The 21,239-nt window shown below is 39.1% G+C and overlaps 1 protein-coding gene across 1 annotated transcript in view; it reads right to left on the bottom strand.

The window, feature by feature from the left end:
• Window positions 1–21,239, bottom strand: part of LOC129704006 (uncharacterized) — a 234,455-nt gene that overhangs the window by 2,175 nt on the left and 211,041 nt on the right. The window contains exons 26-33 of the mRNA XM_055646803.1: window positions 20,002–20,058; window positions 17,858–18,010; window positions 17,488–17,564; window positions 15,612–15,655; window positions 11,966–11,978; window positions 5,908–6,061; window positions 3,457–3,563; window positions 2,597–2,717 (exon numbers count right to left, since the gene is read on the bottom strand). Coding sequence (XP_055502778.1) covers window positions 2,597–2,717; window positions 3,457–3,563; window positions 5,908–6,061; window positions 11,966–11,978; window positions 15,612–15,655; window positions 17,488–17,564; window positions 17,858–18,010; window positions 20,002–20,058 — 726 coding nt within the window. The remainder of the gene's footprint in view (window positions 1–2,596; window positions 2,718–3,456; window positions 3,564–5,907; window positions 6,062–11,965; window positions 11,979–15,611; window positions 15,656–17,487; window positions 17,565–17,857; window positions 18,011–20,001; window positions 20,059–21,239) is intronic.

A 21,239-nucleotide genomic window follows, 5' to 3' on the forward strand; every position in this document is an offset into this window, starting at 1 on the left:
GTCACCCCCTCCCCCTCCCCGCTGCTAACCGCTCCTATCGGTTAGCAGCGGGGAGTAAACGGATCCTTTTCACAATGGCAGGCAGTGACTAGTGGGGTACCGCAAGGCTCAGTGCTGGACCCCAACTATTTACAATATATATTAATGATCTGGATGAGGGAATTGAAGGCAATATCTCCAAGTTTGCGGATGACACTAAGCTGGGGGGCAGTGTTAGCTGTGAGGAGGATGCTAGGAGACTGCAAGGTGACTTGGATAGGCTGGGTGAGTGGGCAAATGTTTGGCAGATGCAGTATAATGTGGATAAATGTGAGGTTATCCATTTTGGTGGCAAAAACGGGAAAGCAGACTATTATCTAAATGGTGGCCGATTGGGAAAGGGGGAGATGCAGTGAGACCTGGGTGTCATGGTACACCAGTCATTGAAGGTAGGCATGCAGGTACAGCAGGCAGTAAAGAAAGCGATGGTATGTTAGCTTTCATTGCAAAAGGATTTGAGTATAGGAGCAGAGAGGTTCTACTTGGTGAGACCACACCTGGAGTATTGCATACAGTTTTGGTCTCCAAATCTGAGGAAGGACATTATTGCCATAGAGGGAGTGCAGAGACGGTTCACCAGACTGATTCCTGGGATGTCAGGACTTTCTTATGAAGAAAGACTGGATAGACTTGGTTTATACTCTCTAGAATTTAGGAGATTGAGAGGGTATCTTATAGAAATTTACAAAATTCTTAAGGGGTTGGACAGGCTAGATGCAGAAAGATTGTTCCCGATGTTAGGGAAGTCCAGGACAAGGGGTCACAGCTCAAGGATAAGGGGGAAATCCTTTAAAACCGAGATGAGAAGAACTTTTTTCACACAGAGAGTGGTGAATCTCTGGAACTCTCTGCCACAGAGGGTAGTTGAGGCCAGTTCATTGGCTATATTTAAGAGGGAGTTAGATGTGGCCCTTGTGGCTAAGGGGATCAGGGGGTATGGAGAGAAGGCAGGTACAGGATACTGAGTTGGATGATCAGCCATGATCATATTGAATGGCGGTGCAGGCTCGAAGGGCCGAATGGCCTACTCCTACACCTAATTTCTATGTTTCTATGTCTCTATCCTGCTCCTCCCCCCTGCTGCCATCCGCTTCGGGTTTCCAGAGAGATGCAGAGAGTCGGGCCCTGTAGTAGAGCTCTCTTTCTCTCTCTCTCCCTGGGCTCCCTCTGCTTTTCACAGCCCACTCGCTCGCCCGGCTCCCCTCCACCTCTCCCCCCTCCTCTTTTCCCCCCCCTCTTCCTTTCCCCCCTCTCCCCCTCTCCTCCCCCCCCTCTCTCCCCCTCCTCTCTCGCCCACTCCCTCTCCCTCCCCCACTCTCCCCCCTCCTCACACCACCCTCCCCCCCTCCTTTTCTCCCTCCCTCACCCCCCCCTCTCTCCCCCTTTGTACCCCCTCATCTCTCCCCTCTACTCTCTCTCCCCCTCCCTCTCTCCATATCCATCCCTTCCTCATCTCCCTCCCCCTCGCATCTCTCTCCCTCCATCTCTCTCCTTCCCTCTCTCTCTCTCCTTCCCTTTTCTCTCTCCCTCCTACTCTCCCCCCGCTCCCTCTCTCCCCCCTCTCTATCTCCCCCTCTCTCCCCCCCCCTCTCTCTCCCCTCTCCCCCCCTCTGCCCTCCCTGCACGTCATCCCTCTCCCCTCCCCTTCACCTTCATTTCCTCCCCCTTCCCTTCTCCCCCTACTCTCCCCTCTCTCCCCCTTCCTCTCTCTCTCCCCCACTCCCCCCTCTCTCTACCTCCCTCTCCCTCCCCTCTGCCCCTCTTTCAGCCCCAACTCCCCCTCCCTTTCCCCCCCCCTCTCTCCTCCCCCGCCTTTCCCCCCCTCTCTTCCCCCCTACATCCCTCCCCTCCACTTCCATCCCCTTCCCTTCCCCCCCCCTCTCCTCCCTCTCCTCCCCCTCCACACCCCCCTCCCCCCCTCCCACTCCTTCTCTACCCCCCCTCTCCCCCCCCCTCTACTCTCTATCCCCCCTCCTCTCTCCCCCCCCTCCTCTCTCTCTCTCTCCCTCCCTTCCCCTCCCTCTCTCTCCCCCTCCCCTTTCCCCCTCCCTCTCTCCCCCCTCTCTCCCCCCTCCTCTCTCTCCCCCCCCCCCCCTCTCCCCCCCCTCCCCTTCCCCCTCCCTCTCCTTCTCACCTCCCCCCGTGTATGTGTGGGGTGGATAGTGTGTGTGTGACACTGCAGCCCCCCCCGCAACCGTTGAGGAGATGGGACCCAACGGGTCCCCCTTGGTCTAGTGAGAGATATAAATTGTCTCCTGCCTCATGGACCAATTTTCATAGGAGAGAAGTAAAAAAAACAATTATCCGCAATTAAACTGAAATAACTATGAATTTTCCTTGGACAGGAACATTTTGCCCATAGATTTCAGAGAAAAACAGAAATAGCCATAAGCTAGTTTGTACAATTGCAGACAGTATATATCTGAAAATATAATATTCAAGACAGAATGAGATTAATTACACAATTACCATCAACAAAAGAAATTGCACTCAAAGTGTTCAAACTTGCCAATTTTATAGTAGAAAAAACATTTGCTTCTAAAACACATTGAATTACCTTCTGTTCTAAAGTTCTCTCCAATGACTCCACTTTCATCTGTTCCTTCCGTAGGCTGGCTTGGAAGGCTGTCTGCTCTGATTTGGACTTGGCACGCACTTGGGCAATCTCAGTATTTGCTCTAAGATTCAAATGATTTTTCAGTGAATGCACAAGTAGATATCAAGTTAGCTTTCTCATAATGTTTTATTATGGGCATATTCTCCACTGCTTTGCATTACAACGTGACATAATCAGCTATACCAGATACAATTTTCAACCGTTACACCTACTCTACATAATAGCCCAAAAGATGTGGTCTGTGCTGAGCTTCCCATGCTTGCTGCTGCTCATAAGAAACGTTCCCACCCACCTCATGTGGATCCCCAGGTAACTTGCTGAGATAAGCTGGCCTGATCCTTAACAGCAATGGACTGCATGGAAGCAGGAAGACCTTTGAGATGGAAATAGCATTACAGAGGATATTATGGATGTGGGATGGGATATGAGGTGTTGACATGAGTGGTGAATGGATGGAAGAATAAATCACAATCACAAGGTTAACCACATGAACAGTTATGAATGTTTGATGTAATAACTGTTAAACATCAAAGTATCAAAACGTGTAAACCTTATATCGAAAGTCAAAAAATTTAAACAAAATAAAAATGTTAAATAATTATAAATAATCTAAAAATGTGAACACTAACTTTTATTTCCCAGAACAATTCGCCATTAGTGATATCAATGAAAAAAAACTTGCACTGGGTCTAATCATGTACTTCCATGCAAATTCCTTGTCATTAATTGTATTTATTGATGAAATACAAATTACGACCCCTAAATGGTTAATAATTATCAATAGTAAGCAGAATATTTACTTGTCAAGCTTTTCTTCAGCATGGATTTTGAGAGCATGGTACCGCTGTTCTTCCTTCTTTACACGGGCAAGGTATTCTTGGGCACATTTCTTCAATACTTCCTCATTCTGCCAAAAATAAGTAATTGCCCTGAAGATCAGAATAGATACACAAGAGAATATGTTTCCTCAAAGTAGCCTTTTAGGAAGACTTTGACAGGTAATTGCTTTCAGCGCACATTGTAGATTTAATTTTGCATACTGATCAAACTGAGGAAATCAGTACTTCAGTCCAAAATCACGGGCAAAATTAAAATAACATTTACAAAGTGGTCTTTATTGCGAGCAAAGAAATATCAGTGTTCATCACCAACTTCGAAGAAAGTTGCACAAAATGATCCTGTGCCCTCTGTCTCCACCTCCCTGTTGCTGGTTAATTCCCGGGATGGCGGGACTGTTATATGCTGAGAGAATAGAGCAGCTGGGCTTGTACACTCTGGAGTTTGGAAGGATGAGAGGAGATCTCATTGAAACATACAAGATTGTTAAAAGCTTGGACACGCTAGAGGCAGGAAACATGTTGCCTATGTTGGGGGAGTCCAGAACCAGGAGCCAAAGTTTAAGAATAAGGAGTAAGCCATTTAGAACAGTGACGAGGAAACACTTTTTTGCACAGAGAGTGGTGAGTCTGTGGAATTCTCTGCATCAGAGGGTGGCGGAGGCAGGTTCTCTGGATGCTTTCAAGAGAGAGCTAGATAGGGCTCTTAAAAATAGCGGAGTCAGGGAATATGGGGAGAAGGCAGGAACGGGGTACTGATTGGGGATGATCAGCTATGATCACATTTAATGGCGGTGCTGGCTCGAAGGGCCGAATGGCCTGCTCCTGCACCTATTGTCTATTGGTCATGTCTTGCCAAGTAGGGTAAAGACCTATTTATGCCCCAACAAACCAATGTGCAACATATTCAGAATACTTATACAGTAGCATAACACGTTTTCGTAAGATTGTTTATTTTGAAGATAATGCTTATAGAATAGTATTCCCAACAGAAATGTAAGGGATTTTACTGAAAACAAATGTTGAATTTCTACAGTTTGTTGACTACACAACTGCATACTTCAGAAGTTGCTGTCAGTTCCACATTGGAGGAACCCCAAAGGATAATAGATTTCTGGTCGTGATTATTGCAAAACTGAGCTCATCTTTAACCTTCAGAGTCAAGATTTAAAGAAATATTACCTGAAGCAAATTATTGTAGCCCAGATTTTGTGGTCAGCAGCAAGTGAAAGATGTGTAGGAAAGAACTGCAGATGCTGATTTAAATCGAAGATAGACACAAAATGCTACAGTAACTCAGCGGGACAGGCAGCAGCTCTGAAGAGAAGTGAAAGATACTTGACATTCATAAGGCTTACATGTATCCACTGAATTCCTACATGATTTTTTACACTGCAGTTTCCCATTATCATTCTGCTAGAACAGCCACCCAATGCAGGAACCTGGGACCAGTGTAAATGGGGAAAGAAACAGTTTGTCTCTACTCCCAGTTAATTGAAGATTCCTTGCTTGATGTGTAAATTGTTCAAATCAACAGCAAATCGTACAAAAAAGATGTGATTAAGAGATATACGGTATAAAAAAGTTAGTGCTGGGGAGGCCATTCATCACTAATCAAGAACTAACATACTTTTAAGACTTCACTCATATCTGAATGGACAAACCCCAAACATATCTTAGAAGGTACATGGTGGGAAAAACACGAAGCACAAAACTCTTCATGCATTTGAGTGCTAAATTCCCTTGCAATATATTATTAAAGTGAAACTCGCAGAGAAACAAAGCAAATCAGACAGCACATTCATGATTTCTGTTTTTTAACAGTGAATGCAGTAAACCCTTGTTATAACGGACGGACTATGGGAGCGGGGGGTGTCAGTTATTGCCGATTGTCCGCTATCACTGAGTAAAGTTATTATCATTGTATGTAGTTGAAACAAAGAACTGCAGATAATGGTTAATACACAAAAGGACAGAAAGTGCTGGAGTAACTCAGCGTGTCAGTCAGCATCGCTAGAGTACATGGATAGGTGACTTTGGGACACTTCAGACTGATTCAGGCTGCTGAGTTACTCCAGCACTCTGTCATTTCACCTTAAAACTAGGTATCGATGCCGCTGATCTGCACCAGCGAGCCCTTCTTCACCAGCTGCTCTGGCGGCTGTTGTTGTGGTTCGCGTTGTAGCCCCTGGGGACAACGCTTTCTTCTGGGCACTGCCACCTCCCTGCTCCCCCCCCCCCCCCCCCCCCCCCCGCTCCACCCCCTCCTCCGCCCGCCGGCACCAACATCTTCTAAGGTGGTGTATATCAACGACTCCGGGTGAGAAAGAGACGGAGGCGGCAGTGGAAGGTGGGGGCTGTGGAGTGAATAGGGCAATGGGGTGACATGGAAAATTAGTTTCTTAATGAACCCACCTTTCGGAACCCTTCCAACACCTCTTTCATTTTCTCGTATCTCCTGAAGAGTTCCGCGAGAGATTTCTCCACAGAGTTCAGATCAGACAAGGCCTGGTCCTTTTCCACTATTAGCTGCTGTACCATGTGATGGGAGAGAGACTTCAGACAAGGCCTTCCCTGTGACCATCTTCTGTGGAAAACAAGACCCATGTTTGTTTAAAATAAAGTTCCCAATTCTAAACGACATCTACAAAATTGGCAGTAAAATGTTATTTGCTTTTTGTTTGACAAGTGCATTTTATTATTCTAATCTATAATACCACAGTGTAAGTCATTAGCCATTAGTCAAATCGTTTTAGCTTAGTTTAGTGTAGAGTTTAGTTTCCAAATAAATGTTCTATACATGTTATTTTTTCTATTATAATATTATGTTTCTCAAAAGCTACTTTTACCAGTGCACCTAATACATCTCGGGAAATGATAAACCTCAGCAGGCTGAATAGATTAAAACACACAGCACAAATTTTCATTAGAAACCTAAAGTCAACCAGATTACAAAAAGTGATTGGATGAGGAATTAGACAATCAATTCTTGCTTTCTTCACCATACAAAAGATGAATACATCAAGAGAGAACATTTTTGATCTAACAGATAAGGAGGTTTACAATTAAGCATTGTCAGTCTCTGGATGATCAATTATTTACCCAAAGATGATGTCTGGGTAAATAATAAGATAAATAAGATAAGATACGATTTACAGAGAAGGAAAATGTTTAAAATATTTTGTTATAACTTTCAAAACTTCTTTCTGTGATATAATAGGGAACAGAAATACATCTCTCCTTTGTTCTTAAATTCGACAAAATCATCACAGGATTTTGTAGCATTCACTTTGGTCAAAACAACAACTGCTTCTAAATCTTCACCTCGACATTTTGTATCAAACAAAAGACTCATAAAATATACTCCAACAGTGTATAACACATTCTCTTGATACTGGCTAAGCACTTGCTTATCTGTATAAGATGGAAATATTAATTTGAATTGACTGAAATGAATCAATCTATCAAATTAATCAGTATTAAACAAATAAATAATTGAATTAAAAAAATAATAAATCATTATATTTATATATTTATAAATTTACGGAATGAGGAAATTATTGACAATGCTGACAATTTGTTGTCCATCTTTAATTGCCCCTGAACAGTGCTGTAATAAGTGGGATTGGAGTCACATTTAGCTAGATTGGGTAAGAACAACAGATTTTGTTGAAAAACACCAATTAACCATATGTTTATTTTTACACAAATCCAGTAGTTTTCTGTTTATAGTTTCTAACATAATATTTTAATTCCAGCTTTCTTTGATTACTTGATCTTCGTTTCTTCAAACCTTTTAAGGGACAGACTACATACTCATGCACATAGATACCATCAGATACTAGTAATTCCGTGACCGGCACAAGGGCTGTAGACTACAATTGTCAAATGTTCCAGCATTTATTATGGATAACATTATGAAAAATCCATTCCTAACATAGTTTCATCTAGCAGCAATGTGTTAAAATTCCACTTCATATGTCAAAGGCTAAATAAAATTACAACACAAGCTTGAAGTCATCTAATGCTGCGAGCAGCCATCTGGTGATGGCATAACAACAGTTTATTAATGGATTTCTGAATCAAATTTAAATATAAATTACATTTCTATCATCTGGTCTGTAACTTTACAAGAATATTTAATGTTTATATGAACAATTAGTTCAGAACCTCCAGCCAGCCCTTTGTAAGACCAACATGAAATAACACATTCAAAGTTGGTCTGAATTTTTGTGTTTTATCTTTAGCTGGTAGCCTGTCTACAAATGTTCTTCTAATGGGACATGGACATTGATTAGTAAGGTATTTAATGTCCATTAGGAATTTCCATTGAGTAAGGGTTGAACCACACTTCTGACTTGCTGTGCTCTGTAATCATACAGAACAGATAGGCAAGGCATGTCAGGATTTGTTCCGAGTTATGATGCAGGACTGGCAAATTATTTCCAAGTTAGAACAGCGTGTGACCCGGAGAGAAACTTGCAGGATCTCCAGTATTTTTCCCTGAAAATAATTTCCTGTCAAATTCTGAGTCTGACGACAGGGCCCAAAGCAGAAAGTGAAGGAGAGATGTAAACAAATAAAACAAATCTCGATAAGAGACCACATATTTGTGCTTCAACACTTTGTAGCCAGGTTTTCCACTCTTGTTATCCTGTAACTTTTGTTGAAATCAGACATGCTTTACATTGAATTAGAACAGCAATATTCACATATTGGACACATGACTGTTGAAAGCATAAAACTTAAAAATTTGGATAAGACATCAAGATTAGTAGAAACATGGTCCAGTAACAGGATGGTAGCTTCCAAAGTGGTTGGAATTGCCAAAATAAAGGGAAAATATGGAAATTTTTAAGAAAATCAGGATGGCACAGTGGTGGAGTTGCTGCCTTGCAGTGCCAGAGACCCACGTTTGACCCAAGTATACAGAGTTTGTTAGTTCGTCCGGTGACAGTGGGTTTTCTTTGGGTGCTCCAGTTTCCTCCCACAGATCAAAGATGAGCAGGTTTCTAGGTTAATTAGCTTCTGTAAGTTGCCTTCGTGTGGAGGATGCAAAACTGGGATAGTGTATGGGAGATTGTTGGTCAGTCCAGCGGGATGAAGGGCCTGTTTCCATGCTGTATTTCTAAACTAAACTACGCTGAACTAAAGGGGTCAAGGAAAGAGCATTCACGTCGTGGCCCTATTTCCACCAATCTTTCCACCACCACGCACAAGAAGCGACAAGAAGCGACAAGACAGACACCATTGTGTGCAGATGCTGAGAAGTGTGTTCCGCTCTGGCTGAACAACTTCTAATCTTGTGTGTGTACTCGATAAGAAGAAGAACTGAACTAAACTAAGCAGCAATGCAAATAGACCAGGAAAATGTCAGCACTGGAAAAAAACTGGAAATGAGAGAAAATGGGAAAATTGGGAAGAAAATAGTGCATTAATCTACACGAGTTGGTCAGTTATGCAAAGAAAGGATATATGGAATCAAAAATGGAAACGAAACAGGCCTTTTTAAATAAGTGCCGTAAACAGAAAGGCAAATTATTCTCCTAAAAATAAAACAAGAAAATGATCGAATCATTATTTAGACAAATAGATAGATCTACTCGAATGAACAATAATCAACAAAATAAAGAATTTGCAGGGGGCACATAAGTGACTGTAAATGCTGTCTGGAGAAACAAATCAATTGTTGGAAAAATTCAGCGAGTAGAGCAGCATTAGTTGAGGGAAATAGACTGTCAACACTTCGAGTCAAGAGCATTCACCTGACCCTTCATCTGAGTCCACAAAATGTTGACTGTCCATTTTCCTCCACAGATGCTGTCTGATTCGTTGAGTTTGATTTATGGTCAAGAATTCACAGTCCTTGGCACATTTTCAAATATCACATTTTATTTCAGCCATCATTGTGTAATCTACAGAGGTTCGATTTTATTAGCCTGATTAATGTCAACATCGCTTCTGCATTGAAATAAACGTTGCATCCTGCTAAAATAAATGTTTATGATGTTAATTGTAGTTAAACTCAAACCATGTGGGTAGAAAGATGATGGTGGCCAACCCTTTAACAATCTTGAATTTGTGCTTTGAGTTTTGTTTTTCTGGGATTGTTTACTATAATAGTATTTATGCCTAAATTTAATCCAGTATTATGAATTTGAGACATAAATCAACCACTCAGAATTAAAATGCAAGACCCAAAGGTGTTCACAGCATTTTTTTTAACAACACATGTTACAAACAAATGTACATGTCTTTAGTGATAATGACAATTCAGCGATAATTTAGTGATAATGATAGTTCAGTGATAATGGAAAGGACCATGCCCCTACTTATTTCCACCTTCCACGTGGCTCTAGCAAGCTCAATTAAAATAGACTATCAAATTGGCCAATGATGAAAAAATGAGACGGAAGGAATAACAGGAAAATAATGCAAAATTACTCAGGCCTCTCCATATATTTGTATGTTTCTTCATTCATAGATATCAGAAGATAGACAAATAAAAGGGAATAAATATGAGAAAAGTGGTGGGGGCATTAAAATGTAACAGTTACTCATTTTGTGACTTCTTAGTCAAAGAATTCAGGAGTTTAAATTTGTGGTTCAGAATCTTCAGCCTTGTTCAAGGAAATTTGATGGAATTTTTACTTTAACTATCTTTAAATTTTCCATTTAAGGAATTGTCAGATTACAATAATCACAGAAAAAAAAAGTAATATGAATTGACGAAGGCAGAATAGGATGGTGGTGTCAAACACTGGCTCCAATGTATTCAAGAGATTCAAGAGAAAATACTATTTCTCCACAACCAGATGCACAGATCTCAGTTACGCTTCAATAAGGAAGCAGCAAATTGGAGTAAGGTAACTGGCGTAAAAATAGGAGAAAATTAGCAGTGGTTTCATGAACTCACTTGTAGCCAGTTATAAAATAGAAACTCACTTGTTCACCATCCTGGTTTGGAGACTCCATTGAGGAAAAATAAAATAAGAAAATAAAAATGGACAAATTAAAAATCAAATCTGCTTTTCACAAGATTAGGTCACTACAATTATAAAGCAGGATGGGAGAGAATGAGGCAAATTAGTGGTGTTGTGAAATGTAACATTATTTTGTTGTATAATAAATAAAACGGAATTGTGCTCCAAAATCCAAAATTCTAAAAATGGAAAAAAAAACTAAAAATTACTCAGCCACGTTAGTGAGTTATTGATATAAATCAAAATTGTGCATCAGCAAATTTATAGCAGGGATTCCTGCTTTCCTCTCTGCTGCATTGGAAGTCCAGTTAAACCATTCTCTCACTTTTCATGATTTTACTTAGGGCACAAGCCAAGAACTTTAAAGAATTGTCATTGGACAAAAAACATAAACAATATTTTCTTACTTGCATAATTTAAATAAAAATGCGAATAGTTACATAGAAACATAGAAAATAGGTGCAGGAGGTGGCCATTCGGCCCTTCGAGCCAGCACCGCCATTCATTGCGATCATGGCTGATCGTCCCCAATCAATAACCTGTGCCTGCCTTCTCCCCATATCCCTTGATTCCACTAGCCCCTAGAGCTCTATCTAACTCTCTCTTAAATCCATCCAGTGATTTGGCCTCCACTGTCCTCGGTGGCAGGGAATTCCACAAATTCACAACTCTCTGGGTGAATTTTTTTTTTCTAACCTCAGTCTTAAATGGCCTCCCCTTTATTAGAAACATAGGTGCAGGAGTAGGCCCTTCGAGCCTGCACCGCCATTCAATACGATCATGGCTGATAATCCAACTCAGTATCCCATCCCTGTCTTCTCTCCATACCCCCTGATCCTTTTAGCCACAAGGGCCACATCTAACTCCCTCTTAAATATAGCCAATGAACTGGCCCCTCATTCTAAGACTCTGGCCCCTGGTTCTAGACTCGCCCAACATTGGGAACATTTTTCCTGCATCTAGCTTGTCCAGTCCTTTTATAATTTTATATGTTTCTATAAGATCCCCCCTCATCCTTCTAAACTCCAGTGAATACAAGCCTAGTATTTTCAATCTTTCCTTATATGAGCCCCGCCATCCCAGGGATCAATCTCGTGAACCTACGCTGCACTGCCTTAATCACAAGGATGGCCTTTCTCAAATTAGGAGACCAAAACTGTACGCAATACTCCAGATGTGGTCTTACCAGAGCCCTATACAACTGCAGAAGAACCTCTCTGCTCCTATACTGAAATCCTCTTGTTATGAAGGCCAACATTCCATTAGCTTTCTTCACTGCCTGCTGTACCTGCACGCCAACTTTCAGTGACCGGTGTACAAGAACACCCAGGTCTCGCTATATCTCCCCCTTACCTAACCTAACCCCATTGAGATAATAATCTGCCCCCTTGTTTTTTCCACCAAAGTGGATAACCTCACATTTATCTATATTATACTGCATCTGCCACGCATCTGCCCATTCACTCAACCTGTCCAGGTCACCCTGCAACCTCCTAGCATCCTCTTCACAGTTCACACTGCCACCCAGCTTTGTGTTTCTGCAAACTTGCTAGAGTTGCTCCTAATTCCCTCTTCCAAATCATTAATATATATGGTAAACAGTTGCGGCCCCAACACCGAGCCTTACGGCACTCCACTCGCCGCTGCCTGACATTCTGAAAAGGACCCGTTCACTCCTACTCTTTGCTTCCTGTCTGCCAACCAATCTTCCAAGTTGCTGAAGCAGAATTTGATATAAATCAAACAAATGTCAATAGTTGTCATTGGAGCATTTAAGAAAATGAATCTGCATAAGAAATTAATATTTTGTAATATTTATTATGAGATAACTACAATTAGTGACTGAAGTTAGATAAATAGGAAGACACAGGTGATCCTATCTACACGTCTTGTCAGGTAAATTGATAGGGGCTTTAGAATGGAATTCTTTGGGTTTTTGTGGAGAATAACAGAATATAAAAGCAAAGCAATTGTGCTGGAACTTTAAGCAACATTGGTAAAGTTGGAACATGATAGACATTTCTGTTCATTACATTTCAGGAAGGCTTCGTAGATGGTTTACCAGAATACTACAATGGTTGTAGGATTTCACTGACGAAGAAAGTTTTGGAAAAGTTAAGCCAATCCTTCTTGAAATGAAAACGTTTTCAAGATGAAGTGGATTCTTCAAGAAGAAACATTGTTCCATCTTGTGAGTGGATCAAATGATTGAGTTCATAAATTAAAAATTATTGATACATGACCCAATGCCAAAATGCATATTATCATTCACTTAGGTAATTGTCAGCACCTGGAAGATTGCCTGAAATATAGATTGAAGCTGATCCCACAAATTACTTTAAAAGAGTGCAGGAGAGGTACTTGAACATGAAGAACATACAGAGTTACTTTCAAAGAATGGAAATACACCTGACTGCTCTTTCAAAGCCAGCACAGACTTGATGCTCTATGTATCTGTGACAATGATACAAATAGATTTTTGGCAGTAACAAAATGATTTGCAAAAGCATGTGAGCAGATGTTTTGATTTGATGAATTATGATGAATCTTCACAAGGACAAACTATATTTTCTGGCAGATTGGCCTGCTGGTATTTTTTGACAGGCATTCTTCACGGAGAGAACCATTCTCCACATGCTTAAAATATTTTATCAAAAGAAAACAATAGTTGCGCAATAAAAATGATATCCCCCACCAACCCCATTCCCACCTGCCACTACCCTGTTGGTGTATGGAATTGGTGGTGAAAGTGTGTAAAAGCATTACTTACCAGGCTTGCCTTATTTGCATTGCAAGCAAATTACCAGAAGCAAAGTGAAAGCATAATGGAAAAAGGCAACTAGTTAGGTAAGCAGAAAAAAAACACTCAAAACTGTCAGAAAGGTTCAAATTATAAATTAAAAAAAAGTGGGAGGAGAGGAAGCAAAAAGTAAAGCAGAATTTGGAAAAAGCAAAAAAAATAGTAAGTTATAGCATTACATAGCAGTGAAATAAGGCTTACACACCAGAAAGGCAAATTACATAAATGGTTACTTTTTGAAGAATTGAGCAGATTTTCGAGTTTGAATTATATTACAATTCAAGAAAAAAGAGAGGTGATTAAATCATTTTGGATCACTAAATTATGGTGATCTACTAGCATTCACTTTGGTCAAAGTTTGAGTACTAATGTTCAATGACAACTACTGAAGGAGCTAATTGTCAGTCCACAAAAAGCAAAGTAATTACAGCTTCATCTCCTTTAATTATCTCATGTTCTCACCAAAAATGTTAATTCCATTTGAAGGTAGGGGACTGCTCGTGTTCATTGTTTATATCTGCAGTATATTACATTTTTATTTGGCTATATGGACAACTGAATAAAGCAGCGAAGACTTATGTTTATATGAATCTTTAAGCCTTATGAATTCTAAGTAGCACACCATATAACCATATAACAAACAGCACGGAAAAGGCCATCTCGACCCTTCTAGTCCGTGCCGAACACATAATCTCCCCTAGTCCCATATACCTCTCAGACCAAAACCCTCCATTCCCTTCCCATAACTTCCAATTTATTTTTAAATGATAAAAACGAACCTGCCTCCACCAGGTACTGGAAGCTCATTCCACACCGCTACCACTCTCGTGTTCCCCCTCATGTTTATAAACTTCAGTATATTTCACATTTTTATTTCCCTACTCTAGTGGGACAGCTTTGAATAAAGCACTCAAATCCCTCTCATCATTTTATAAAACCTCTATCAAGTCCCCCCTTAACCTTCTGCGCTCCAAAGAATAAAGCCCTAACTTGTTCTTCTCTGTAACTTAGTTGCTGAAACCCAGGCAACTCTGTACTCTTCTAGTAAATATTCCTCTGTAACTCCCAACTTCTTATACTCAATGCTCTGATTTTAAAGGCCAGCACACCAAAAGCTTTCTTTTATTGAGATTCCAATGAGACAATTAATAATTAACGACCTGTCCATTGTGGGTCCAGAACCAGCATTCAGTTCTGCTGATTTGATAATGGCACACACCTGAAAGCTACCACCCCCTGTGAAGCAATGTAGCTACATTTTCCTTTCCCATTCCCCCCCCCCCCCCCCCCCCCCCCCCCCCCCCCCCCCCCCCCCCCTTGTCACCATCTTTACTGTCCCCAACCATATGTCCCAAAACCAAATGAAAGAGTGAGAAGTATAAAGAGTCATGGTAGAAAAGAAGTAGAATGAAAAAGTATTGTGAATACAAAATTAATGCAGAGAGCCCAATGACAGAATATAAAGAGACAGAGAGAAAAAGATAGAACAAAGAAATGTAAATGAAAGATGGAGCTAAGCAACCCCGATCTCCACTCCTCAACCACCCCCCACCTTGCCAAACAACTTTTTACAATCTAAAGAGTGCCACAAGACAAAATCACAGAAATAACATGACCAGATTGAACAGTAAAACATTGCCACCTTAGCACAAATTGAGAATATTATGGTCTTTCTAAGTAATTGGCTGGATGACCTCGGGATAAATTTGCACCGATGGTATTGTAATTCAGTGTAATGGTCACCAATAAATCACTGAATATCAATCGTTAGCAGTGCTTAAAGTTCACAAAATTGAAGTCAAATTATAAAGGCATTTTATAAATTACAATTTGTAGGAAGGAACTATAATTTATAAATTATAATGACAATTTTAGACTACATTCCAATTCAGGGGATTAAGGAGTTAGCTGTAGCATGGGACTTTGAGATTATATTTCTCACAATTCCATGTTTAAACTGGTTGGAATTTCCATGCACAGTATTGGCTATATCAGAGGAATGATGGAAAATACAATATAGCAATTTGAACAGTTGCAATATGGTCTGTATAGGAGTAAGTTTCAACGCAGCCATTATTATAAAAAGAGAAGAGTTTGCATTAATTGTATGTTAGCTTTTTATGGAAGAGGCTGTACAAGCTGAAAACCTTTTTTACTTCTTAATGCAAATGCATTGAGATGCAAAACTAGAATATTACAATTTAGTTTTTGGTTAAATACCAAAAATGGTTTGTCCCTTTAACTTTATTAGCTCACCATCTTGGATAATGTAAAAAAAAAAACAGGCAGATCAAACACAATGCAACTACAATAGATAAAATAATATAAAGTTTTACCTATCATTTGAGCAATGGTCTTCTCGTACTCTGCAACAATCCGCCTGTAGACAGGAAAAGTTACAGTATAAAAGAGAGTAAATGCTTGTAGATAAATTTAAAGTGATTAATTTAAAACATCAATTATGGTAGAGTAGCATTTTAATAGATTTATAATAAAGCATTTCAAGAATTGTCTTTGGCTAATCATTCTGAAAAGATGTTAAAGTGGTTGTTTTTGAATAATGATTTGAATAATGATTGACAAAATATTAAGCTGTTAGTTTAAAATGTGGATGTTTTTCACAGAACTTAACTTCTGAAGATATCAAGAAGAGTGTTAATTTATCGTAGGCACCAGAACAATAACATTCTTACTTGCTACATCTTTACAAGCACATTAGATACAACAACAACAACAACAACAACAATAAATATACAATACATTCTCCGTTATACTGAGCAGGCTCGACCACAATAGTGCAAAAACAAACATAGCACATAGAGCAACCTCTGTAGCGTAAAATTCATTGGAAGAGATGAGGTTAGGGTTGTTCACGGTGATTCAAGTCTGATAACTTTACCCCAGAAGAGATTATCTATTATTATATAAAAGTCATATAAAAGTCTGTGGCTGCCGCCTGCCGTCCGTCCGTCCAGCTGCCTTTCTGCCTTTTGATTCGTTGACGGCTGCTCCTTCCTATCAGCTTCCATCACACTTCAAAACAAAGTTGCAAGACAGGAACACTCTGAACATTTCACTGCTGCAGCAGGCAGGGAAGGTGCAATTGGAATTTTTTTTTAATCCACTGCTGAGGGAGGCAGGAGAGTGCTGGAATCTTACATTTGGGAACGGCTTCAGTTCCGTTGGAGGAGACGGGTGCATGGTGGAATATTGGGTTGGGGGATCACACCATTGGGGGAGCAGACCCAACGGGTCTGCACTTGGTCTAGTTACATATAAAATTATTTTTATGAGATACTTGTACCAAAAATTCAATTGATGGATAGGTTGTTCATTTGAGCCTGCAAAATTTGTCTCCATAGAAATTATTTTCCAGACACTTTGTGTGTCTGGGAACTCCACACAGATAATAACTGAGGTCAGGATAGAACCCAGGTCTGTGGCACTGTAATGTAGTGGTCATGAATGCTACATTGGGCTGCACCTTTTTCGCATGAGCAGCAGAAGATTGGATTAACTGATGGACAGCAAACAGCAAGGCTCAGGCAGTGTGCAATAATGGGAACAAAAGTGCTATCATCCTGCAGGAGTACAATGAAACTCGAACTGCACGGAGTTACTCTGCAGTTTCAATAATTTGTTGAAAGACAAATTGCTATGATAGCTTGCAATAAGGGAAGTGGTTGGGGTAAGGATAAGGGGCAATAACAGCCAAGGAAACCTGGAAGAGGGGTTGCCAATGATGTGCTCAAAGAGCACAAAGTTCTTCTTTTTTTCAAAGCCCACATGGGTTCAAAATTATATTAAAATCCTTCTCTTTTATAGCTTCTCTTCATATTCCCAAGAAACCGCAATGACATGGTTGACTTAGTTTACATTATGTTGCAGTCGGGTCCAGATGTAATTGAAGCCAGATTTGCATATTTAACCAGTTTGGGGATACCCATGTTTATGCAAAGTATAATCCTACGTTAAAAGAGTAAAGTGAAATGCAAGTCAGAGGAACTGAAATGGTGTCCTATTAGATGGTTGTGTTAATGAATCCATTAAATATTAAACGTGCTAAATCCTGGTGCCTTTGAAGATGTTATGAAAAGATATAAACTCAGAAATGAATGTAACTGAAAGTTCATACTGGTGTGGTTATGTTGTTCACAACGCTGACTTTACCAAATTTACAGAATGAGTGACCAGAGCTTTGTGCAAACCTACCTCATCTCAACAACTTCTTGCTTACTTTCGTCGTATTTCCTCTTCCAGTCAGACGCTTCCCTTTCCTTTTCGACAATCTGAAACAATGGGAGGAAGCATAACATTAACCAATTGAACTAAAGCTTATAAAGGAAGCTTATAAAGGCTACATCAGTCGGCTATGCCAAAAATGCAGAGAAGTAAAACAAAAATGGGTCAAACAAATGCAAAACTTAAAAAGATGCCCAAAAATCTATTCAAAAAGATTTAGACATTTTAATTTGTTGTTATTAGGACAGATCCTGTTATAAGTCAAACTTATCCACCGCATGAATAGACAGAGATACACACTCTGACACAGAAAGTCACTACTTAAGAGTGGATGGCCTACCTCCTCCCGAGCTGCTCTCAGAGCAGAATCCAAATCTCTCTGGTTGTAGTGATGTCCATCGGCTTGAATGTCAACAGCCTCACCATCACCGGTTCTGGAGTAGAGCACCCCTTTTGTGATGGGAGTGTCCATTAATGGTGTACAGTCTCTTTGCTACAAGAAGCGTAAAATGGTAAAAGTATTAGTCTGTGTAGAAGTACATTAAATTGCATTTGACTTACAAGCTGTGGAAAAAATAGAACTCCCCTGCAAGGTCAAATTTTCAAAACACTCTGTTAAAGTTAAATGAATAGCTTGGTTTATATTAGCTTTAGGTCAAAGTACCTTTCCAGTGTTGTTGCCAACAATCTCTTAAATTACATTAGTTGAAGTAAAGTATGATGGGCAATGCATAATGAAATGTTAGCAATTATACTGTAGAAAAAAATGTAAATTTCAATTTAATCCAAAATAAATTCGGAATAAAACATTTGTAGAAATTAACTGTAAGAATAATGACACCACGTTATCAAATTCTATGAAATTATCAGTTCCTCATTTGATCATCTGTTTGTTTTTGCTTAACAGACCTAAAAGTTGAATAGTCTTTCACAATTAGTAGATTTGGCATGCATCGACCTATCGAATGACTGTTATTATATCAACATTGGCGAAACAATATTTACCGATAAACATTCGCAAGATCTGAATTATTCTGGAATGCAGAAGTAACTCAAAAGCAAGATGCAACATTACTTTGTGTAGTTGAATTGGATTGTAGTCTTTTTTCTATCAAGTTACTCATTAATTCAGAATCAACAGGAAACTCTGTCTTTCAGTCTCACACATTTTTAATTAAACTTTTTTAGTGTAACACTTGAAACAACTGGATTTTGCTTTTGTCTTTTGTGCTTTCCCGAAGAACGAGACATGTGTGGAAACAAATCATTTAGACTTTTGGCCTATATTAAATACACTTTTGACTGTCTGGAAATATGCAATGAAGCAATCATTTGTCTGAATTGAAGTTATATTTTGTGAATCCAGTTAAGACAAAATATTGATTCTCACCTTTAATCGCCAAAAGGAAGGTTACTTTAAAGCAGAATTTTAATTTACTTCAACCATTTAATAACTAGTGAAACTACAAATACATATGATAACACATTTACAAACTAATTATAAAATGAAGGAGTCACTTTTAAAATGCATGCTACCAGCACTGTGTAGGAAATCAATACACTGAGAGGAAATATAATTTGCAATGCTGAAAAAACCCACCATCTTAAAGGTAAGTTTGCTTTTGTTTCCTTCAAAAATCATTACCGTGTTCATTACAATATTGTACCACATGAGAAGTCAGAGTGAAGCCAATGATAAGGAGGAGAGAGAAACTAGACTCAAATTTGTCTTACTTTAACACCATTGAGAGAGGAATTAAACTCAGTCACAATCAAGTTTTCATCTTTGGAAAATCCCTTTATGGGTGTGACTTTTATATTCCACTGCAATTGATTTTCAGAAATAGAATAATAGGAAATGAAAGGAAAATAATAGAATTACAAATAAATAATCTTGGCCAGTGTTTCTACCTCAAACTTCTAGGCATTCAGAATTTTAACAATCCATTTTGTGTTCAAAACATAAACTGGATTTATTGAAATATAACCCCAAACAAGTTATTTAATATAGAAGATCTGCATCTTGTTTTTACGTCGGACTTTACTTCAATCTCAATCACAGTCATTGGAAAGTTAAGTTCTCAAATGTATCCAAATGTGAACATTTTCAGCATGAACTGAGCCTATCAGTAATCTACAAACTATAAGAGTTACAACTCAAAATTGAGCCAATCAACCACTGCATTATAACTAAAAGCATTTTCAATATCTTCTAAATTCTGCACTAAGTAGTTATTTGGAGAAAACATTTAGCTAATTAATAACGTTTGATCCAAAGTAATTCTTTAGAAAAAAATAGCTGCTGTGTTCAATAGAATTCTGGATGTCACAAACTAGCTGGTTGTTCTTAAAATTCAGACTTTATTTTTACATACACTTTGTGGAACAAAACAGATATTTCCAAATGCTGTAAGCATTGATATAATTGCAAAATATTATCAAACATATTACTGATACGGGGAAAGGTCCTGATCTAACTCTTACTTGTGAATGTGAACCACAATTGGCCCTTTGTCTTCGTGCTGCACTCCTCCCTCTGATCTGTGAGCATGCAGACAAGTGAAAGAAACTGAAGAAAGTAAAATGGTAACTAAACTTTTGATATACCTTGATTATAACTGTACCTCAGCTATTCCTATATATATGTATTAAAAAAAATCAAGGCATTTCATTTAAAATTCATCCTCAAGTAAATACTAGCCAGTTAGAGAAACTAATTAGCAATTTCTATCATATCATCTACAGATTTGGCTTATTTTAATGCTATTTGCATCTAGTGTGTTTTTAAGTTAATCCGCTTAGCACATGAATAAAATAGTGTCACAATGAAACTGAGAATAACACTATTACCGACTTTAAAACTTGGATTATTTTCCCTAAAGGCTGAGGCGATACGTGATAGATATAAAAGTGTGAGAGGCATAGAGAGGGTGGACAGTTTGGACCATTTTCTCTGGTGGAACTGGCAAAAGACCAGAGGGCATCACTTTAAGGTGAGAAGGGCAAAGTTTAAAGGAAATGTGTGAGGCAAATGGTTTAACACAGAGAAAAGTGAGCGCTTGGAACAAGCTGCCAGGAGGTAGCATCATGTTCAGGTATGGACATTGTGGGACCAGTTCACGTGCTGTAATGTGCTATGCTTTATATTATATTAAAATGTTCCTGATTTGCCGCACAAAGAATACCCATATTTCACATATTTTTCAGCACATGCCAGTTGCAAATGATCAATTGCTCTTGTTAATGTTTTCTGGACAAAGCCTCTTGTGAATACAATTGTGTTTTTTTACACTGGGCTCTGACTAGAAATCTTTCCTAATTTAATTTGATTTAGAAATTAAAGTTGTCACACTGCAAATGACTTTCATTTCACTTTAGTTATGTTTAGGACTCAATTTACAGTTTTGTATGGCATATCATTTAAACCAAGAGAAGCAAATACCAGTGCTTGTTCTTAATTTACCAGTAATTGAGCACCTTGGTCAAGTTTTCACTGATCAATTTAATTCACAATTTTTAATGAATCATCGCTAGCCATTCCCATTTTCAGTCACTTAAACAAAATCATTCGAAAGTATTGGGAAATACTCTTTGCAGTCATCATCATGAGTGCGATAACATTACCATGGAAAATAAATATTTGTTCACTTGTTTCATGCATTTTGCAAGGGTTTCTTGTTCCTTTCAAATGTGGCGTAAACTTCTTTACAATTTGTTTTGCA

Source organism: Leucoraja erinacea, chromosome 15 (genome assembly GCF_028641065.1).
Source record: "Leucoraja erinacea ecotype New England chromosome 15, Leri_hhj_1, whole genome shotgun sequence".
Classification (NCBI taxonomy): domain Eukaryota; kingdom Metazoa; phylum Chordata; class Chondrichthyes; order Rajiformes; family Rajidae; genus Leucoraja; species Leucoraja erinaceus.